The 18838-nt window shown below is 42.5% G+C and overlaps 1 protein-coding gene across 7 annotated transcripts in view; it reads right to left on the bottom strand.

Moving 5' to 3' along the window:
- mllt10 (MLLT10 histone lysine methyltransferase DOT1L cofactor) overlaps nt 1-18838 on the bottom strand; it is a 172497-nt gene that overhangs the window by 60847 nt on the left and 92812 nt on the right. For all 7 annotated transcript variants that reach the window (XM_060900009.1, XM_060900010.1, XM_060900011.1 and 4 more), the window contains 2 exons: nt 16311-16632; nt 9686-10354 (listed from right to left, as the gene is read on the bottom strand). In XM_060900009.1, the coding sequence (XP_060755992.1) occupies nt 9686-10354; nt 16311-16632 (991 nt within the window). The remainder of the gene's footprint in view (nt 1-9685; nt 10355-16310; nt 16633-18838) is intronic.

Genomic DNA, 18838 nt, shown 5'->3' with positions numbered 1-18838 from the left:
CGTCCGTCCACTCTTTAATTAAATGCGGATCCGGTAGGCGATGTCCACTTGTTAGAGTTAACTTATTTATGTAGCATTCTCGATCTTGTAACGACAATTGTTTGGCATAATCTGACCGCTCATAATGCCGGTCTATGGGCAGCGCCATTGTTTCTGGGTCCAGGCTGCGCGCGCATCCTGGCAACGGTCGGTTTGTTTACAAACATGCGAAGGGGCCTATTGATGAATGGAGAAACTGTGGCGACTCGCTGAGCCGTTTCTGACGCACGGCTGCTGAAAATGATGCCATCCTGAGCACGAGAGCGCGTCCTTCGTGTGGAGACCGCAGCAGCACTTGAGCGCAGCAACAATAATGAGTGCAAACCCGGTTCGTCTGTAAAAACTTGTCCTGAATGAAGCGGAGAAAATAGTGACCTTGTGTTTGTGCTGAAGATTATGATGTACAGTTAAAAATGAGAACGTACAGCATTATCGCTATAAAGCGACGTAAGGCGGAGAATTATGACATCAAACTCCGCTAATACAAGTTAGACTGGGATCTCATCTCAATCAGCCTTTCGTCAGGCTCGAAGCTTTATTTAAAAATAAATAAATAAAAGAATACTAAAAACCCAGACGATGGATTAACAATAAAATCAATCTCAGTCTGGGGGGAAAAAAAAACCCAAACATTTTCCGCAAAGGTCAACCAAAGGACACTTCCATTACAGCTTCCAAGACACGACTGGCCAAAGGAAGCAAGGACACGACTTGCACTATCTGCCTGGGATCGAAGCAGCCAATCAATCAATCATGACTTTAGATCTCCCACAAAGCCTTTTATCAAATCAGAAAAGAGAGAGAGAAAATTTCAAATTAGATTAACTGGCTTTGTTAAGTCAGGCTTCCATGCCCCCAGTGCAGAAAATCCATGCAGGTTCAGAGAGAGGTTAATGATGAGGGCCAGAGCCTGATAAGGATCCTCACAACTTGCTTTTAGTCCCCCCCCCCACACACACACACACACGCGCACGCTGAAATTACAATCTTCAGCCCTATCTGGGCAGGAAGTATCTCTGGATGATGTCAGTGAAAACATTTCTCCGCGTCTCCTCCGACAGGTCCGACTTTTCCCGACAAACCTGGAAATTGCGTGCTCATGCATCAGTCAGCATCTTTTTTTTTTTTAAACATGTACAGCAATACAACTACTCATTCATTTCTTTCTAGAAAGCTAAACGTTGCAGCAAACTCTTCCGTATGTCAATATAAGGTCAGTTACAGGTCAGAACTGTAGGTCAGGTGGAATTTTTCAACCTTGGTTAGAATTTTTAACCCGGTTCATAAATTTGCTCCTTATATCAGAGAGAGACTGATTAGATCTCGGGTCAGGAATTAGGAAGACTTTGTATTTTTAAACTACTTGATGATGTAATAAAATTGGACTCGTTCATAAACTCAAAATATACACAAAAAATGTGATATTATTTGAGATGTAAATATCCCAGAAACTACATAGTCTAGGCAAATGAAACTGAACAGGCTTCATGTTGAACGATATAAGATTCATTGATCAAAATTTAAACGAGAAATTCAAAAAGGTGCGTGGATTCCATGAACGATTTCACACATTTTCCAATATGTGCGCCGCCTGAGACACGGCACTCTAACACACAAAACGCCTTTTCTTTTCCGGTGAATGGCATTCCTATACCTAAAAAATTAAACTTTAAAGTGCCATTCCACCATTGGATGTATTCTTTGGCATAAAATACAATATATTTTATGACAACATGACTAGACAGAGAAATCTTTTAGCTTCAAAATGATATATCAAACATAATTTTTTGACAACGACAAGTATATTAATTTTGCGACCAAAGTCACCTACCCTTTTAATTTCCGCGCGGTAGTGAAACGTGATGTCATCGGCAGGTTCCCCTTCTTGTGTACCACGTCACGTGTGACGTGGCACAGATTATCAGCAATGGCGGATAGAACGCGATTTCCACTTGTCGATTGCTGTGCCGATATTCACCATCGACCGTCTCCTTTGGGCATCGCTTGCTATTTTCCTTCGCTTCTTTTCCGAAGCTGACAATCGCGTTCTATCCGCCATTGCTGATAATCTGTGCCACGTCACGAGAAGGGGAACCTGCCGATGACATCACGTTTCACTACCGCGCGGAAATTAAAAGGGTAGGTGACTTTGGTCGCAAAATTAATATACTTGTCGTTGTCAAAAAATTATGTTTGATATATCATTTTGAAGCTAAAAGATTTCTCTGTCTAGTCATGTTGTCATAAAATATATTGTATTTTATGCCAAAAAAAATACATCCAATGGTGGAATGGCACTTTAAAGTTTGACCTGTTTCTACACGTGCTGTTAAAATTTGAGGTGGATTGAACGAGAATTGGCAAAGTTATGAGATTGTGAAATGATGCATTTTTTGAAAACACCCTGTATATATCACTCCTCCTATCACAATCACTGGTCTAATGGTTAAGAATCAGAAGGTTCCCAGTTCGAATCCCGATTAAGTATGAAAAAAAGATGTGTGGGGGGAAAAAAAAAGCTAATTCGGTCGCTAGGAATAGAGACAGACAGACGGTGAAATGCGAAGTAGGTGTACAGAGAGAGGAAGTGGATGGAAGAAAGACAGACAAAAGTAGTGATAGAATCCCTTTGAAGAATCTTAGATAATCCAAATTTAACCTCGTTCATAATTTCCGACCTCAGTAAAATTTTAGATCATCTAAGATTCTTAAAAGGGATTTTCCATCACTACTTTTTTCTCTTTCATCCACTTCCTCTCGCTGTACACCTACCTCGTATTTCCTCGTCTGTCTGTCTATTCCTAGCTACCGAATTAGCATTTTTTTTTAATATTTTTTTTTTTCCCGGTCCGGTTTCCATCAAATCCTGCACTTTGATTGGCTGGCGAGCGGGTCCGTATCCTACGATATGATACGGACCCCAGTTATGGACCTCTGGCAACTCGCTCGTTCACAACAACAAACATAGTATTCTTTGTCAACTTTTACCTTTTTTTTTTTTATAAGATTTATTTATAAGATTATCAAAAATCTTCTAAATTTTTGCCAGCATTTCTCAGGAGAATAGCATTAATTTTACAGCATGGATAGTGATAACGACAGTGTTCACAGTGAAAGCGAGTTTTACTCCCCTGAGGAAGAAGAAATAAAAGAAAACATTTCAGGAGAAAGATAAAAACCTCTAACTGTTGCTAACGCTGAGCAAAAACATGTCTGAATCCTCAATGACTCAATTTGGTTTCCCCCACAGTCCAAAGACATGCGGTTAGGTTAATATGGGACGGTCTTGGGCTGAGGTGCCCTTGAGCGAGGCCCCTAACTCCCAACTGCTCCCCGGGCGCTGTTAGCATGGCTGCCCACTGCTCTGGGTGTGTGTGTGTTCACTGCTTCAGATGGGTTAAATGTAGAGAGGAAATTTCACAAGTGTGTGATGAATAAAGTTGTGCTTTCTTTCTTGTATAAATAGGGGGCTACATAGGCGGCAAAATGTAGTTTTTCCCCTGCCATGGAAGTGCACTTGTATACCGAGGAGGAAGCCATTTGCATTACAGCCGTGAATGAGCATTCAAAATGGCGGCTCGGCTCGGTTTTCCCTTTTGGGCGCTCTCATTTTCTGTTAGAATTTGGTAAAGAAAAAAATAAATATATTATTTACCAGCTTAAGGTCGGTCCGTATGGTGAAATACCGTGACCTCAGCCCAGAGGGCCTCGCTCAGTACTTTCAAGACCTCGGTCACGGTATTTCACGATACGGACCTCCCAGCTGGTAAATAACATCTTTTTTTCATACTTAACTGGGATTCGAACTGGGAACCTTCTGATTCCCGGACAGAGAGACAAAAGTAGTGATAGAAAATCCCTTTTAAGAACCTTAGATAATCCAAAATTTAACCTCGTTCATAATTTCCAACCTTGGTAAAATTTTGGTTTATCCAAGATTCTTAAAAGGGATTTTCCATCACTTTTGTCACCTCTTTTTTCCATCCATTTCCTCTCTCTGTACATCTACCTCATATTTCCTTGTCTGTGTGCCTGTCTATTCCTAGCTACCAAATTAGCTTTTTTTTTTAACAACATATTTTTTTCATGCTTAACTGGGATTTGAACTGGGAACCTTCTGATTCCCAGAATGAGAGACAAAAGAAGTGATGGAAAATCCCTTTTCAGAATCTTCGAGAATCCAAAATTTTACTGAGGTTGGAAATTATGAACTATTAAATTTTTTTAACCCATGTCCAAAAAACAAACAAACAAACAAACAAACAAACAAACAAACAAACAAACACACACACACCTAGGTTTAAATTTTTTGACCTGTGGGATGCTGCTCTTCTGATTTTGTTACTCATGGTTAAATACAGACACTGAAATAAAGTGAGCAGCAGTGGTCAAACCCCTCTCTCCCTCTCCAGTTTATTCTTTTTTTTTTAAATAATAAAATATTCTATAATTTCCTCATGGGACAAAAGTGAAAAACACCCACAACACTGATCTAGACGGAAATAAAATCTTCGAGGAGCACCTGCTCGCCGTCAGTTTAATCCTGTCTAAATATGGTTTTGGTGAGGTATTTCCACAGACATCAGTATTACTGCACCGAAATCACACCGTACCTACACGAATAAACAATAAAACACAACGGGGTGTGATAGAAAAATAATCAAATCAGGATGGTGTAATGAACAACCTCGGGTTGATTATTTTCCAATAACCAAGGGTTTCTATTCCTTACAGAGTACAGCAATTTGCCACAGACTGCAACCAACCAACCAACCAACCAACCAACCAACCAACCAATTAAACAAACATCATGCTTTTTAACCACGTATAGTCATATTAAAGCGTCTTGTCTTGGAGACAACTGAAAACCTACTGACCGTTTCAGAGCGCAGACACTGGAGACTCCGCCCACAAAACAAACAAACTAGAACAAAAAACACTTCACCGTATTAACAACCAAGTTTTTCCTAGTTCATTTAAAAAAAAAAAAATTAAACCCATACTGAAACAAATGTTTGGAATAGCACTAAATCATTATCCCTTCCTCAATTGTGACACCAGCATGGTTCCCAAACTTTGAAACTTTTTAAATCTCGTAGCCAATAAATAACGTCAGTGCTTTGTCCAGAAGACAGCTATAAACCGTGATGCCTTCTGAATGACTTACTTGCAGCACAAAGGACCACAAGACCTGCTTAATCAGCTTAATCCTCAGCAGCACTGTGCATGTCATCTATCATAACTGGTGCATGCTGCGTCCTGCCTTGTGTTTGGCCCTCGAACCGCTTTCTATCCGGGCTGACTGTGTGCCAGAGGCGATGCCATCTAAAGCACTGAACTGCAGTACAGGAGTGCAATTATAACCCCTAATGTGTGCGTATGACTCATGTGTTTGTGTGCCGCTTCGTCCCCGGGTGCTGGAGCTCGGCGCGCTGAGCTGGAGCTGCGCGCATGCATGGAAAAACGAGGGTAATCAACGCAGCAGCCATCAAACTCCTTATATCACACACTGTTTTATAAGCAAAAATCCCCCTGCGCCCCACCTTCGCTCCAAACAGCACCCCGTAAAGTCTTCAACCTCAAACCCCAGCGAATGAATGTTTGCCTTTAATAATGGCCCCTGCTGTTCTGCCTGATAAAACCGTCATGTGCCGGGTTGGGAGGCTGAGATAGATGGGGAGCAGCGCTGCATTAGCGCTGGCTAAATATTTACAGTCCAGCCAGAGGGCAGCAACAGGTGAAGGGCTGATGAGGGGGTAGGATGGGGGTGCGCACAGAGAGAGAGAGAGAGAGAGAGAGAGAGACAGACAAAGAAAGGGAGGGAAGATCAGGGCGGCCCCTCAAAAAGGAAAAAAAAATTGAGGAGGGAAGACTCTCAGCGCTTAGACTTTCACATCTGAGAATACATGGTGTGGAGGCCAGTTGCCAAGCAACAGCAACAGCGTGCATGTGTGTGAGAGAGAGGTGGGGAGGAAATGTGTCTCTTAAGTGGGTGGCCAAGATGGACAGGGTGAGCGCCGGCATATTTCCAACATATGTGTGTGTGTATAAAAAGAGAGGAAGGTGGCAATAAGTAGACACACACAAGCATGCAAACATTTTATATTACAGACCAATAGAGAGATGCACACTCACACACTACATCCACATTAAACAGCATTTTAAAACAAAAACCATCTCAGTCCAGACGAGTGTATGAGAAATAATCTCCGTCCGTAATAACTCAGGCTGTCGATCGATTAAAATATTTAATCACGATTAATCGCATATTGTCCATAGTCAATTCATGATTAATCGCACCTTTTTTTTTTTTTTAAAATCTGTTCTAAATCTATCTTAAAGGGACTTTTTTTTTTTTTTTTTTTAAGTTTTTGTGCAGTGAGAGTGGACAGATCTGTTTGCTTTATGTAAGCGTATGTGGCCAGGTCAGGAAGGATAAGGCCGGGCACAGCGACAATTATTTTTGTGCGCATTTTATTCCCCCACTGCATTTAAAAAATAAAACCACGTTAACGTTATCATTTTGAGAGTTTAGCACAATTCAGTGTGAACAAAACAATTCAGTATTTTCCTCCAGTTCTGTCCTTAACTTCCAGCCTCAAACTAGACAATAAACTAAACTAAACAAACTCAGTCATGTGGACTCTGGACACCAGTCGTGACTCTCTTTAAATAAAAAAAATACAAATACAAAACCCAAATAGACACATTTGTTAAGCCACACAGCTCATAAAGCAGGGATGAGAATGGGACATTAAAAAAAAAAAAAATCTGAAATTAACACGGGCCGTGTTAATAATCTAAAAATGTTGATTATTGGAATATTGCTCTAAGACACCATACATAGTTATTCCTTCATATGAAATGTCATCTTATTCATGCCTACCGCAAAAAAATTGAGCATAACGTCCCCTTGCGCCGGCCTAACCTGGCCTGTCTAGGGGGCATTTGCCCAATTCACAATCCCCCTTTCCCACATATTATATATATATGAATGTTTTCAAATTCAATGAATGTTTAAAACGTTTATAAACTTTAAGATAACAAATCCCTACAGATATAATTTCATCATTGAATTTGAAAACATTCATATATATATATATATATATATATATATATATATATATATATATATATATATATATATATATCATGAGCGATAATGGAGGTAACCGTAACGATATATTAGATTCGATTCCTCCTGACTCTATCTTTGACAATTTAAGTAAACTGTACCTTTGTGCTTTTTTGTTTTGATGTGCTCCTGGATGTTTCTAGCTCCTGTTTCCATAATTGATCATATCTGAGCACAGAATATACAGAACCTTTCCCGGCACGGCCACTTTTCGGATATGTTCCGTCAGGCACGTCGTCACATTTTGTCCCCCATCTGCATGGTAACACTACGATCAAGCCATACCCATCGGAAACAGTTCTTTATCCCGTTCGATTTATCGATTTCCCTGGCACGATCCTCATTTTTGTGGTCCAAAACTTTCGCCATATTGGCGAAGCAACTTTGAAAACTAACCAAAATAACTAGAACTTAAGAAGTGATCAAAACCGTGTACGTATAGCTTGTTTCTCCGTGAATTGTAGAAGAAGTGAGATGAAACTAGCGCCAAAACGTTGCCGGAAATCGTTGAGAGTTGTCGTTAGCATAAATATTGAAGAAAGCAATGACGATTTCCGTTAATAACAGCTGCAACTAATTTTGCGATGAGCGTTGCCGAAAGACGCTGTCGGTCGGTCCTGCCTGCTTGTGCCACCACAAGCCTCGCCTCGCGCCGACCCCTACCCCCTACCCTCCCCGAAATTTTCTCAACGGATTTACACGTTTCACAAAAATGACATTTTCAGCGGGAAAAACTCGGAATTCCACAGATCCGCGGAAAATTCTCATCCCAAATAAAGATGTTTTTTACTTGAATGTTTATCTTGTACAGATCTGACTTTTTTTTTTCCCCCCCTTAATACTGTTTGGATGAATACACCAACTGGATTGCGTGCGTGCTTCAATTTCACTGTACGGTGCGGTGACAATAAAGGAATCTGGAATCTACATCACTCACACATTTCTCAGACTAAAACACTCACTCACTCCAGTGTGCTGCCTGCACGCTTGCTTACACACACGGACCTGAACACGTCGTCTTTTCTCCCCTCTGGACAAAAACACATTTAAAAAAAAAGCCACACACACATTTTATGTAAACATTAAGAATGCAACAATACAAGTTGATTCTGTACATAAGTGCACTTTATCACGATTTACGCTGACCAGCTACATCACTTCCTGATTTCCTAAACTAAGGGGGAGGAGGCACAGAACACACACACACACACACACACGTGTTAATTGCATGTGAAAAAAAATTAGTGGTGTTAAAAGGAATTTGCATTAACATGTTAACTTCAACAGCCCTAATAATAACGCCTGAAAACGCCCATCACATGACCCTTTAAATACACTAAGCATGCACAGTGACTACTCTACTGCTGGCTACTTTGCAGAAAATACGACAAACAAGATCAAGAGCGAAAAGTAAGACGACGTTTCTTTGCTTGGCTCGATGACGAGGTTGAATTGTGCGTCAAAGTAACGCACGAGTAGTTTGGAGTCATCGCAAAGGATATACTAAGACATGTTAGAACAGTGCCGGGATGTTTTCCTCCGGAAAACGTCACGTCACGTGTTAAGAGCATGACTAATCAGGGAAGGATACATCGTGACCTGAGACCCAATCAGGAAGCGAATATGGGCGCTTGCATCATCGTTTCCAGCTTTTTCAAACCGAGACGTACAGAAACAGGCAGGCAATCGCAGAGATGCGCGCGCACGCACACAAAGACACAGATTACGCAGAGACAAACTTGCACACAGATGTGCAGGAACACGGATGCATGTCCAGGTCGAGACATACACTCGTGCACAGCCAAACCTGTACAAGCAGAGATGAACATGCAGAGACATGCACGAGCACACGCACAAATCACACACGAGTGCTGTGTGACCGGGCCTTTTCTAATGACCGAGTTAAGCGGCTAAGTGAACTTGGCTGAAGTGTGCTCGCCAATCTCGAGCTGAAAGGGCCAAAAAATAACAAGGAACAAATCAGAGCTGAACTAATTGCCTGTTCTGTGGCACTCTGGCATCTCTATGGAGATCGAACAGCTGAGCTCCGTCTCCCCCCCCCCTTCGCTCACAGACCAACCAGCGGCTCCATCCACTTTAGTCTTAATGGCCTCCATCAGCACCCGAATCAAACACAGCAGTCGAAATGGAACAGCTTTTGATAAATGCCTGCAGGAACTTGGCAGTCTGTTGTGTTCTGTTGCTGAAGGACTAACGCTGCGTTCACACATGACGACAAATCTGATTCTTCAACCGTGTTTGCGCAATTGCAAACGAATGAAAACCTGATTCGTCTGTTGGTGCTCAGATGTCTTCTATGGGTCATCACACATTTACAGGACCATCACGAATCCAGCACTCCAAACAAGTTACATATAATGAACTAATCCTATGAGCAAACCTCCGCCTTAAAACAGACACTTAAACCAATCACTTTTACTACAGTCTCGTTATACTGTAATTTATGCATGTGTAAACATGGATTTATTTCTCCCCCCCTTCCAGGCTTACCTGTCGCTGCAGGTGGAGAGCTCACAGTGAGACTCTGTAAACTCCCGTTCCTGAGCAGAGATGGTGATTTCTGATTGGTCAGGCTACTCGTCCCGGCTCCTCCTACCGTCACGTTACTGCTGCTAATGCTAGCACAGCTATTTCGACCGGTAATGGAGGACGAGGAAGGTGATAGCGAGGACGAAGAAGGCAAAGCGGTGGCGCTAATCTCTGTCCCCTCCGGAGTTTTGCTCTCCTGAGTGGTGGTAAAGCAGGGCCCGTAACGGTTCCTCCAGTTCCCTCGCTTCTTCTTTTTCACTCCTTCCTCTCCAGTGGACGAAGATGAAGCTGCTGAGGAAGAGGACGACGAAGAAGAAGGCTGGGGTCGTTTATACCCGGCTGACGCTAGCTCTCCACCGCTAGAGTGCGAGTTTTCGTAATGCTTGGTGGAGCTGGAGGCGGAGCCTGAACTTTGGGGTAGGGGCACAAGAGAGCTAAAGGTGTTTAGGGGCACCATTCCATCGGAAGGTCCGGCCTCGGCCCCGGCCTTTACGAGGCGACTGAACGAGGACTGAGTGTATGTGTCTCCGCCCCTCAGGTTCGAATCGGTGAAGCTGATGAAGTCGGAGCTGGGCTGAGCCACCGAACTGCTGGAGGACGTCTTACTGCTCCCACCGGCCAACATAAGACCTGAGAATGAGTGAGACAATGTGAGAGAAATTTGAGTTGGTATGCGGATGTCCCCCCCCCACCCAAAAAAAAAAGAGAGAGAGAGAGAAAGAGAGAGAGAGAGAGAGAGAGAGAGAGAGAGAGAGAGAGAGAGAGAGAGAGAGAGAGAAAGAAAGAAAGAAAGAAAGAAAGAAAGAAAGAAAGAAAGAAAGAAAGAAAGAAAGAAAAGAGAAAAAAGGGAGAAAGAAAGAAAGAAAGAAAGAAAGGGAGAAAGGGAGAGAAAAAAGAAAGGGAGAGAGAAAAAGAAAAAAGGGGAGAAAAAAGGGAGAAGAGAAAAAGAAAAAGAAAGAAAAAGAAAAAAGAAAGAAAGAAAGAAAGAAAAGAGAAAGAAGAGAAAAAGGGAGAAAGAGAAAAAGGGAGAAAGAAAGAAAGAAAGAAAGAAAGAAAGAAAGAAAGAAAGAAAGAAAGAAAGAAAGAAAGAAAGAAAGAAAGAAAGAAAGAAAGAAAGAAAGAAAGAAAGAAAGAAAGAAAGAAAGAAAGAAAGAAAGAAAGAAAGAAAGAAAAGAGAAAAAGAAAGGGAGAAAGAAAGAAGAGAAAAAGGGAGAAAGAAAAAAGAAAGGGAGAGAGAAAAAAAGGGAGAGAGAAAAAAGAGAAAAAGAAAAAAGAAAGGGGAGAAAAAAGGGAGAAGAGAAAAAAAGAAAAAAGAAAGAAAGGAGAGAAAAAGAGAGAAAGAAAGGAGAGAAAAAGAAAAAAAAGGAGAGAAAAAGAAAAGAAAGAAAGAGAAACCCACACCCCAACCTTTAAAAGCAAGAAAACAAGCTTTTGGTTCCCATGATAGTTTTTTTATTTATTTTCTTTTAAATAGATGAACCAGCAAATAAGCTTTATTCTATCAATAAATAAAGGCTTTGCTGCTCTGAGCTTACATTTTGACAAACGCCCCACACACACACACACACACACACACACCAGATTACAGTAGCAGCAGCCAGCGAGACGACAGTCTTATCTCGCTCGCTCTCTCTCACACACACGCGAGACTCACTAGACTGGCCTTTGTCCAGCCATGTCGTAACACACTCCCTCAACCGTCTCGCACCCACACCATCCTCATGACTCACTGTTTCTCTATTTTCTTTAGCATGAGGAAACAGAAGACTGCTGCTTAATACAATCGTGTCTCAGTTCAAAATAATTATACGAGAAGAAATGAAGGCAGGCGAAAGTTTTGGGTTTGGTGGATCTGAATTAACAACAGGGGTGAGACAATACATCCATTTGGCGAGATACAATAAATAAGGGAATCGGTTTGATTACTGTTATAGTGCATTTATAATCGTTATGAATCCTGGCTTGTAAAACCATTAACTTCCCAAAAGCTTCAACCTGATGTGCGTCACACCACCTAACTTCATTTCAATCTGGTCTGATCCAAACACACACACTATTCTCCACGGAGTATACACATGATGTATTCATACTCATTCATGCAATTATGTAAATCAGCCAATCATGTGGCAGCAGTGCAAAGCAGAAAACAGTTAAGGATCAGCAGCTTTGGGTAATATTCACATCAACCATCAGAATGAGGAGGAAAAAAGTGAGCTCGGTGATTTTGATCGTGGCAGGATTGGAGTATTTCTATAACCGTTGCTCTCCAGTGAAAACCTTCCAGCGAGTGGGAGTTCTTCAGGGCCGAGATGCCTAGTTGATGAGGGAGGTCAGTGGAGAATGGCCAGACTGCTTTGAGCAGACAGAAAGGCTACAGTAACTCAGATAACCACTCTGTACATTTATGGTGAGCTGAAAAGCATCTACAACACGTCAAACCTTGAAGCTGATGCCTTGATACAACAGCAGAAGAGCAAATTAGGTTTCACTTGTGTTAGCGGAATAGAACAGAAAGCTGAGGCTGTAGTGAGCACAGGCTCACCAAAACCGGACAGCTGAAGACTGGAAAAACGTGGCTTGGTCGAACGAGTCTCAGTTTCGCCTGAGGTACACAGATGGTAGGGTTAGAATTTGGCACCAACAGCATGAATCCATGGACCCAACCTGTTTTGTGTCAACAGTCCAGGCTGGTGGAGGTGGTGTAATGGTGTGGGGAATGTTTACTTGGCACACTTTTTTGGCTGTTAACACCAATCAATCATTGCTTGAATGCCACGGTATATCAGAGGATTGCTGCTGACCATGTGCATCCCTTAATGGCCGCAAACTACCATCTTCTAATGGCTACAGCACGATCGTGCACCATGGCACAAAGCAAACGTCATCTCAAACTGCCTTCATGAACATAATGAGTTCAGTGTTGTTCAATGGGCTTCCCAGCTACCGGACCTGAATCCAATTGCTGACCACTGGGACGCAGAAGAACAGGAGAGTCACACCTGAAAAATCTGCAGGAATTACAGAAATATCAACATGGACCAGAATCACAAAGGAATGGTTTCCAACATCTTGTGGAAACCATGCTGCAAAGAATTTCGGCTGCTCCGAGAGCAGAGGGAGGCCCGGTACACGATTAGTATAATGCTTCTATACATCAAAGTTCTATTGATCACAGTAAAAACAAATGGGTTTATACACACACACACACACACTTCAATGGATTTTCTTTATTTGCATTAATTAAAAGACACGTCATATCTTAAAGTAATGATTGATGCCGTTTCTCTTTATTTAGTTGAGTGGCTCTTGACACAATATGGATTACTATGGTGTACACTACCGTTCAAAAGTTTGGGGTCACTTTGAAATGTCCTTATTTTTGAAAGAAAAGCACTGTTCTTTTCAATGAAGATCACTTTAAACTAATCAGAAATCCACTCTATACATTGCTAATGTGGTAAATGACTATTCTAGCTGCAAATGTCTGGTTTTTGGTGCAATATCTCCATAGGTGTATAGAGGCCCATTTCCAGCAACTATCACTCCAGTGTTCTAAGGGCCTCTGCATGCTCCTGCGACAAGGCTTTCGCAGATAGCTTTTCGCAGACAGTTGTAATTTATCGTTGAGCGGGGAGTAATAGGCGTGCGCGATGTTATTCACCGCCACAACACAAGGGGGCGCGAAGTCGTGAAATCACTAGGAGTAGTTGGTGGGTGTGGTTAGTGGAGTGTTTATCCTCCGGTTACTTATACTGACTAGAACTGGAGTCGTATAGATGTCCGTACTTCCTCACTTCCTCGATCAACCGCTCTTCGTGCTGCTCCATCTTCGCTCGTGTTTTTAAAAATGGCGGCCGTGAAAACAAACCAAACCAGGAAAGTAGGGAAGCGGAAGTGCGTGTACAGCGGATGTAGAGTGGACCAATCAGAGCCCTCTTGTCTGCGACGCTGTCTGCGAGGCTTCTGCGGTGGTCACAATTTTTGGGAGCTGCGCGCAGAGCGTCTGCAAAGGTGGGGGGGCTACGCAGACGCTATCTGCGATGCCGTCTGCGAGGACTGGGTTCTCAGCATAAATTGGCCTTAATGGTACAATGTGTTTGCTCATTGCCTCAGAAGGCTAATGGATGATTAGAAAACCCTTGTACAATCATGTTAGCACAGCTGAAAACAGTTGAGCTCTTTAGAGAAGCTATAAAACTGACCTTCCTTTGAGCAGATTGACTTTCTGGAGCATCACATTTGTGGGGTCGATTAAATGCTCAAAATGGCCAGAAAAATGTCTTGACTATATTTTCGATTCATTTTACAACTTATGGTGGGAAATAAAAGTGTGACTTTTCATGGAAAACAAAAAATTGTCTGGGTGACCCCACACTTTTGAACAGTAGTGTATATTAACGTGTGTACATATACACACACACTACCAGTCAAAAGTTTATACACCCCTACTCATTCATAGGTTTTTCTTTATTTTGACTCTTTTCTACATTGTAGAACCATACTGAAGACATCAAAACTATTAAATAACATCTGGAACATGTATACATGTATACATATTATCTACCAGCTTAAGGTCGGTCCGTATCATGAAATACCGTGACCTCGGCCTTGAAAATACTGAACGAGGCCTCTGGGCCGAGGTCACTGTACATCATGATACGGACCGACCTTAAGCTGGTAAATAATATATTTATTTTTTTCTTTACCAAGTTCTAATGGAAAACGAGAGCGCCCGAAAGGGAAACCATATTTAAAACAAACCTGATACAAGCTCGTTTTTAGCTTTCTCCTGAAATGTTTTCTTTTAGTTCGTCTTCCTCAGGGTAGTAAAACTCGCTTTCGCTGTGAACACTGTCGTTATCGCTATCCATGTTGTAAAATTAATGCTATTCTCCTGAGAAATGCGAAAATAAATGTTGACAAAAAATTGCTACTACGTTTGTTGTTGTTAACGAGCGAGTCGCCAAAAGGTCCATATCGTAGGATTCCGGAGCGCTCGCAAGCCAATCAGAGCGCACGATTTGATGGAAACCAGACCATGAAAAAAAAACATGGAATTTTGGGGGAGTGTGTGTTAAAAAAAAAAACGTTTGATATTTTAGGTTCTACGGCCTAGCCAGCGTTTACCTTGATGACGCTTTAGACACTTGGCATCATCTTAACCAGCTTCATGAGGGAGTCACCTGGAATGCTTTTCAATTAACAGGTGCCTCGCCAAAAGTTAATTAGTGCCATTTCTTGCCTTCTTAAAGCGTTTGAGATCAAACAGTAAATAATAAACAGCCCTATTCCACAACTGTAGTAATCCATGTTATGTCAAGAACCGCTCAACTAAGTAAAGAGAAACGACATCCATCATTACTTTCAGACATGAAATGACTTTTAATTAATAAAAATAAAGAAAACCCATTAGTTATGGCCGGGTTCTTGCCTGAACTGATAATCACATCAACTTTTCTCTGGCAAATCAGACACAAGGTACGCCACCGCTCTCGCCAGATCAGTTGGGGGTTAGAAGCCTTGCTCAAGGGCACTTGAGCCAGTCCTGCTGATTCAGGGAATAGAACCAGCGACCTTTTGCGCCTCTTTTCCACCAAAGCAGTTCCAGGGCTGGTTCGGGGCCAGTGCTTAGTTTGGAACCGGGTTTTCTGTTTCCACTGACAAAGAACTGGCTCTGGGGCCAGAAAAAATGGTTCCAGGCTAGCACCAACTCTCTGCTGGGCCAGAGGAAAGAACCGCTTACGTCAGCGGGGGGGGCGGAGTTGTTAAGACCAACAACAATAGCAAGACCGTGAAAGGTCGCCATTTTTAAGCGGCGAGAAGCCACAGCTGTACAAACGCAAAGTCATCCATTATTATTATTATTGTTGTTGTTGCTGCTGCTTCTTCTCTGTGTTGTTGCTGCTTCGATGTTCGCGCCAAGGTTTATGCAAACGCAGCAACGTAACTGACGTATACAGCGACGTAACTGACGTGGCTCCCCTTAGCACCCCGAGCTATGGAAAAGCAAACTGGTTCTCAGCTGGCTCGCAAGTTGAACGAGTTGTGAACCAGCACCAGCCCCGAACCAGCCCTGGAACTGATTTGGTGGAAAAGGGGCAAAGGTCCCAAAGCTGTTTCTCTAACCATTTGGCCATGGCCTCCCCAAGAAAACCCATGAATTAGAACAGATAAAGTGTTATTTAATTTTTAAAAAATAATAATTGTTCAAATAGTTTTCTGTACGGAAATGTTTGAAAGCATCTCCAGCGTCAGTGCTCTGGATCAGCCAATTCACTGGCGCAGGAAAAGTCTTCAAGTTAGACAGAGCTGATCGCCTCCAACTCAATTTGTACGAGGGAGGAGGTTTCAGCCTGGAAGGACATTTCTCACAGCTGTTCTCATCAGCTCTGTATGAAGCTAATGTCAGCTGAGTAAAGTTTGCGCCGTACGCAAATATCAAATTCAGGAAACCGTGAATTTGAATGATTTGTAATCAGACAGATATTTCTCATCACTACTGAAGTAATTACGCAAGGTCAGGATTCACATTTTATCGTCGTTGCCTTCTTTAACTGTGCATGATAAAGCCCAAACCAAGCCTCACCTTGCTGAAAGGGGCTTGTTGAAGACGGGACAGTGGATGATGTAGCGATGGTAACGACGGGGCCGTGTGATTTGCTCGGGTTCGACTTGCGACCTCGTGACCCTGAGCTGGAGCTGGAGCTCGAGTGGCTGCTCGATTTCTTGCTCTTCCCCTCAGAGCTCTTGCTTTCTCTCTCAGAAGAACCTCCATCTTTGGAGCTCGCGCTGGAGTGAGAGGGCACTTCCTGGAAGTTGGCGTTGGTGAAACGCGCGCCGCTGTCATCCATTCGCTTTTGGGATGAGGAGATGGAGGAGACGCTCCCTCCGCTGCTGCTGCTGTAGCTCTGGGAACGAAAACAAAAAGTAAAACAATTGGAAACTGTACTAATACAACAACGTAAAGAGTTCCTACTGAACATAGAAGCTTCTTTATACTGACTAGGTATTATGAAACGGACCGTAATTCATCCACTATATTAGGATCTCGCCACACCAGTGGTGATTTTTTTTTTTTTTAAACATGTCTCTGAATTAGCAGGGGCGGAGCTTAGGTTGGCCAATTACAAACAGGATCATGTGATATCACTAGCCATTTTACACTTCTTCAGCTTGATATCCACAACTTCCCCCGAACTCTGCCCTTTCCCATGATTCATTGCTGCATCAGAGCGGTAGCTGGGATCTTTCTTCCGCTCCGCTGTGTTGACGTTTGTCGTTAAGGCTAACGGCTAGGTAGGGAAGCTCAACGATGACTAAAAGATGGTTACACGGGTCCGATTTTCTAACGTGCTCTGGGGATAATACGATCAAAGTGCCCCATCCGTCTCCCCTCATGGAACAGACAGACGACGAAGCTGTGGCCCGACGTCAGCTACGTTGTTGATTATTTTATTTTATTCTTAGTGAGGGCGCTGATGGTGAGGAGCTAAGGAGCTACAAAAGCACGGAGGTGTACAATTATCTACACATTAATAAAATTGGCAAATGTGTGTGTGAAAGAGAGGGCGAGTTTGTTTACTTAAAAGGTTGAGCTGAGCCACAGGGGGAAGGAGGGAGAAAATAAAAAAAAAAAAAAAGGGGGAAATCCTGCAGTCATGCAGCAGCGATCATCTGGAAGGTAGGCTGTGTCAGAGTAGAGCAATTGGATTATTGTATTGGTTTACTAATAAAGTAGTGTTTATATATTGTAAGTCGCTTTGGACAAAAGCGTCTGCCAAATACCATATAGGCTCAAGTACGTATATCGGCTCAAGAAGCAAAAGCTCGGTCAGAGAAGCAGAGGCGAACCAATTTAATGCAGATGATGTCAAACTTTGGAAACAACAAACATACCATACTTAAATAATTCCTTGTCCAAGCGTCTTCAACAACTTAACTCCAGATTATTCCAGATGTTGGATGGTATTTGTAGGGTATTCGTTCACACTAGTACTTCAGCACTGGTCGCTCTTGGATTCTCTTGGCTACGTGTGTTATTTACCAAGCTGGGAGGTCCGTATCGTGAAATACCATGACCGAGGTCTTGAAAGTACTGAGCGAGGCCCTCTGGGCCGAGGTCAGAGTATTTCACCATACAGACCGATCTTAAGCTGGTAAATAATATATATATATTTTTTTTCTTTACCAAATTCTAACAGAAAACGAGAGCGCCCGAAAGGGAAAACCGAGCTGAGCCGCCATTTTGAATCCTCATTCACGGCTGTAATGCAAATGGCTTCCTCCTCGGTATACAAGTGCACTTCCATGGCAGGAAAAAAAAAAACCCTACATTTTGCCGCCTATGTAGTCCCCTATTTATACAAAACTGAGTCATTCAGGATTCAGCCATGCTTTTGCTCGGCGTTAGCAACAGTTACAGGTTTTTATCTTTCTCCTGAAATGTTTTCTTTTATTTCTTCTTCCTCAGGGTAGTAAAACTCGCTTTCGCTGTGAACACGGTCATCATCGCTATCCATGATGTAAAATTAATGCTATTCTCCTGAGAAATGCTGGCAAAAATTTATAAGATTTTTGATAATCTTATAAATAAATCTTATTTAAAAAAGAGAGATGTTGACAAAAATTGCTACCATGTACGTTATTGCTGTGAATGAGCAAGTCACCAGAGGTCCATAACCGGGGTCTGTACCATAGGATACGGACCCGCTCGCCAGCCAATCAGAGCGCAGGATTTGGACCGCGAAAAAAATAAATGCACTTAGTTAGTCGCTTTGAATAAAAACGTCAGCTAAGGGACTGTAACGTAGTGTAATGTTTGTATAATATACAATAACTAAACAATTACACAGAATTAAATGCTGCTGATTCAGGGCCAAAACGCAGTGGTTAGTGGAAAGACAGGAATCGCATGTACAGACGAGCTGGTGCTGGACGACACTTCTTTGTGAGTCCGTTTGTGCTCAGAACAGATAAAATCTTTAAGCTTTCGCGAGTTGTTTGTGCACCCGATGACGGCACAAGTTGAACCAGAAAAAGACATCGTTTAAAAAGATGTCCTCGGACTAACACGCAGCTGTCGTAGCTCGTGCCGCTCTGCTACGTTCGGCTCCC

Source organism: Neoarius graeffei, chromosome 19 (assembly GCF_027579695.1).
Source record: "Neoarius graeffei isolate fNeoGra1 chromosome 19, fNeoGra1.pri, whole genome shotgun sequence".
NCBI classification, from domain to species: Eukaryota; Metazoa; Chordata; class Actinopteri; order Siluriformes; family Ariidae; genus Neoarius; species Neoarius graeffei.
Note: the sequence above shows the minus strand (reverse complement) of the source record. Positions and strands in the feature narration are given on the sequence as shown.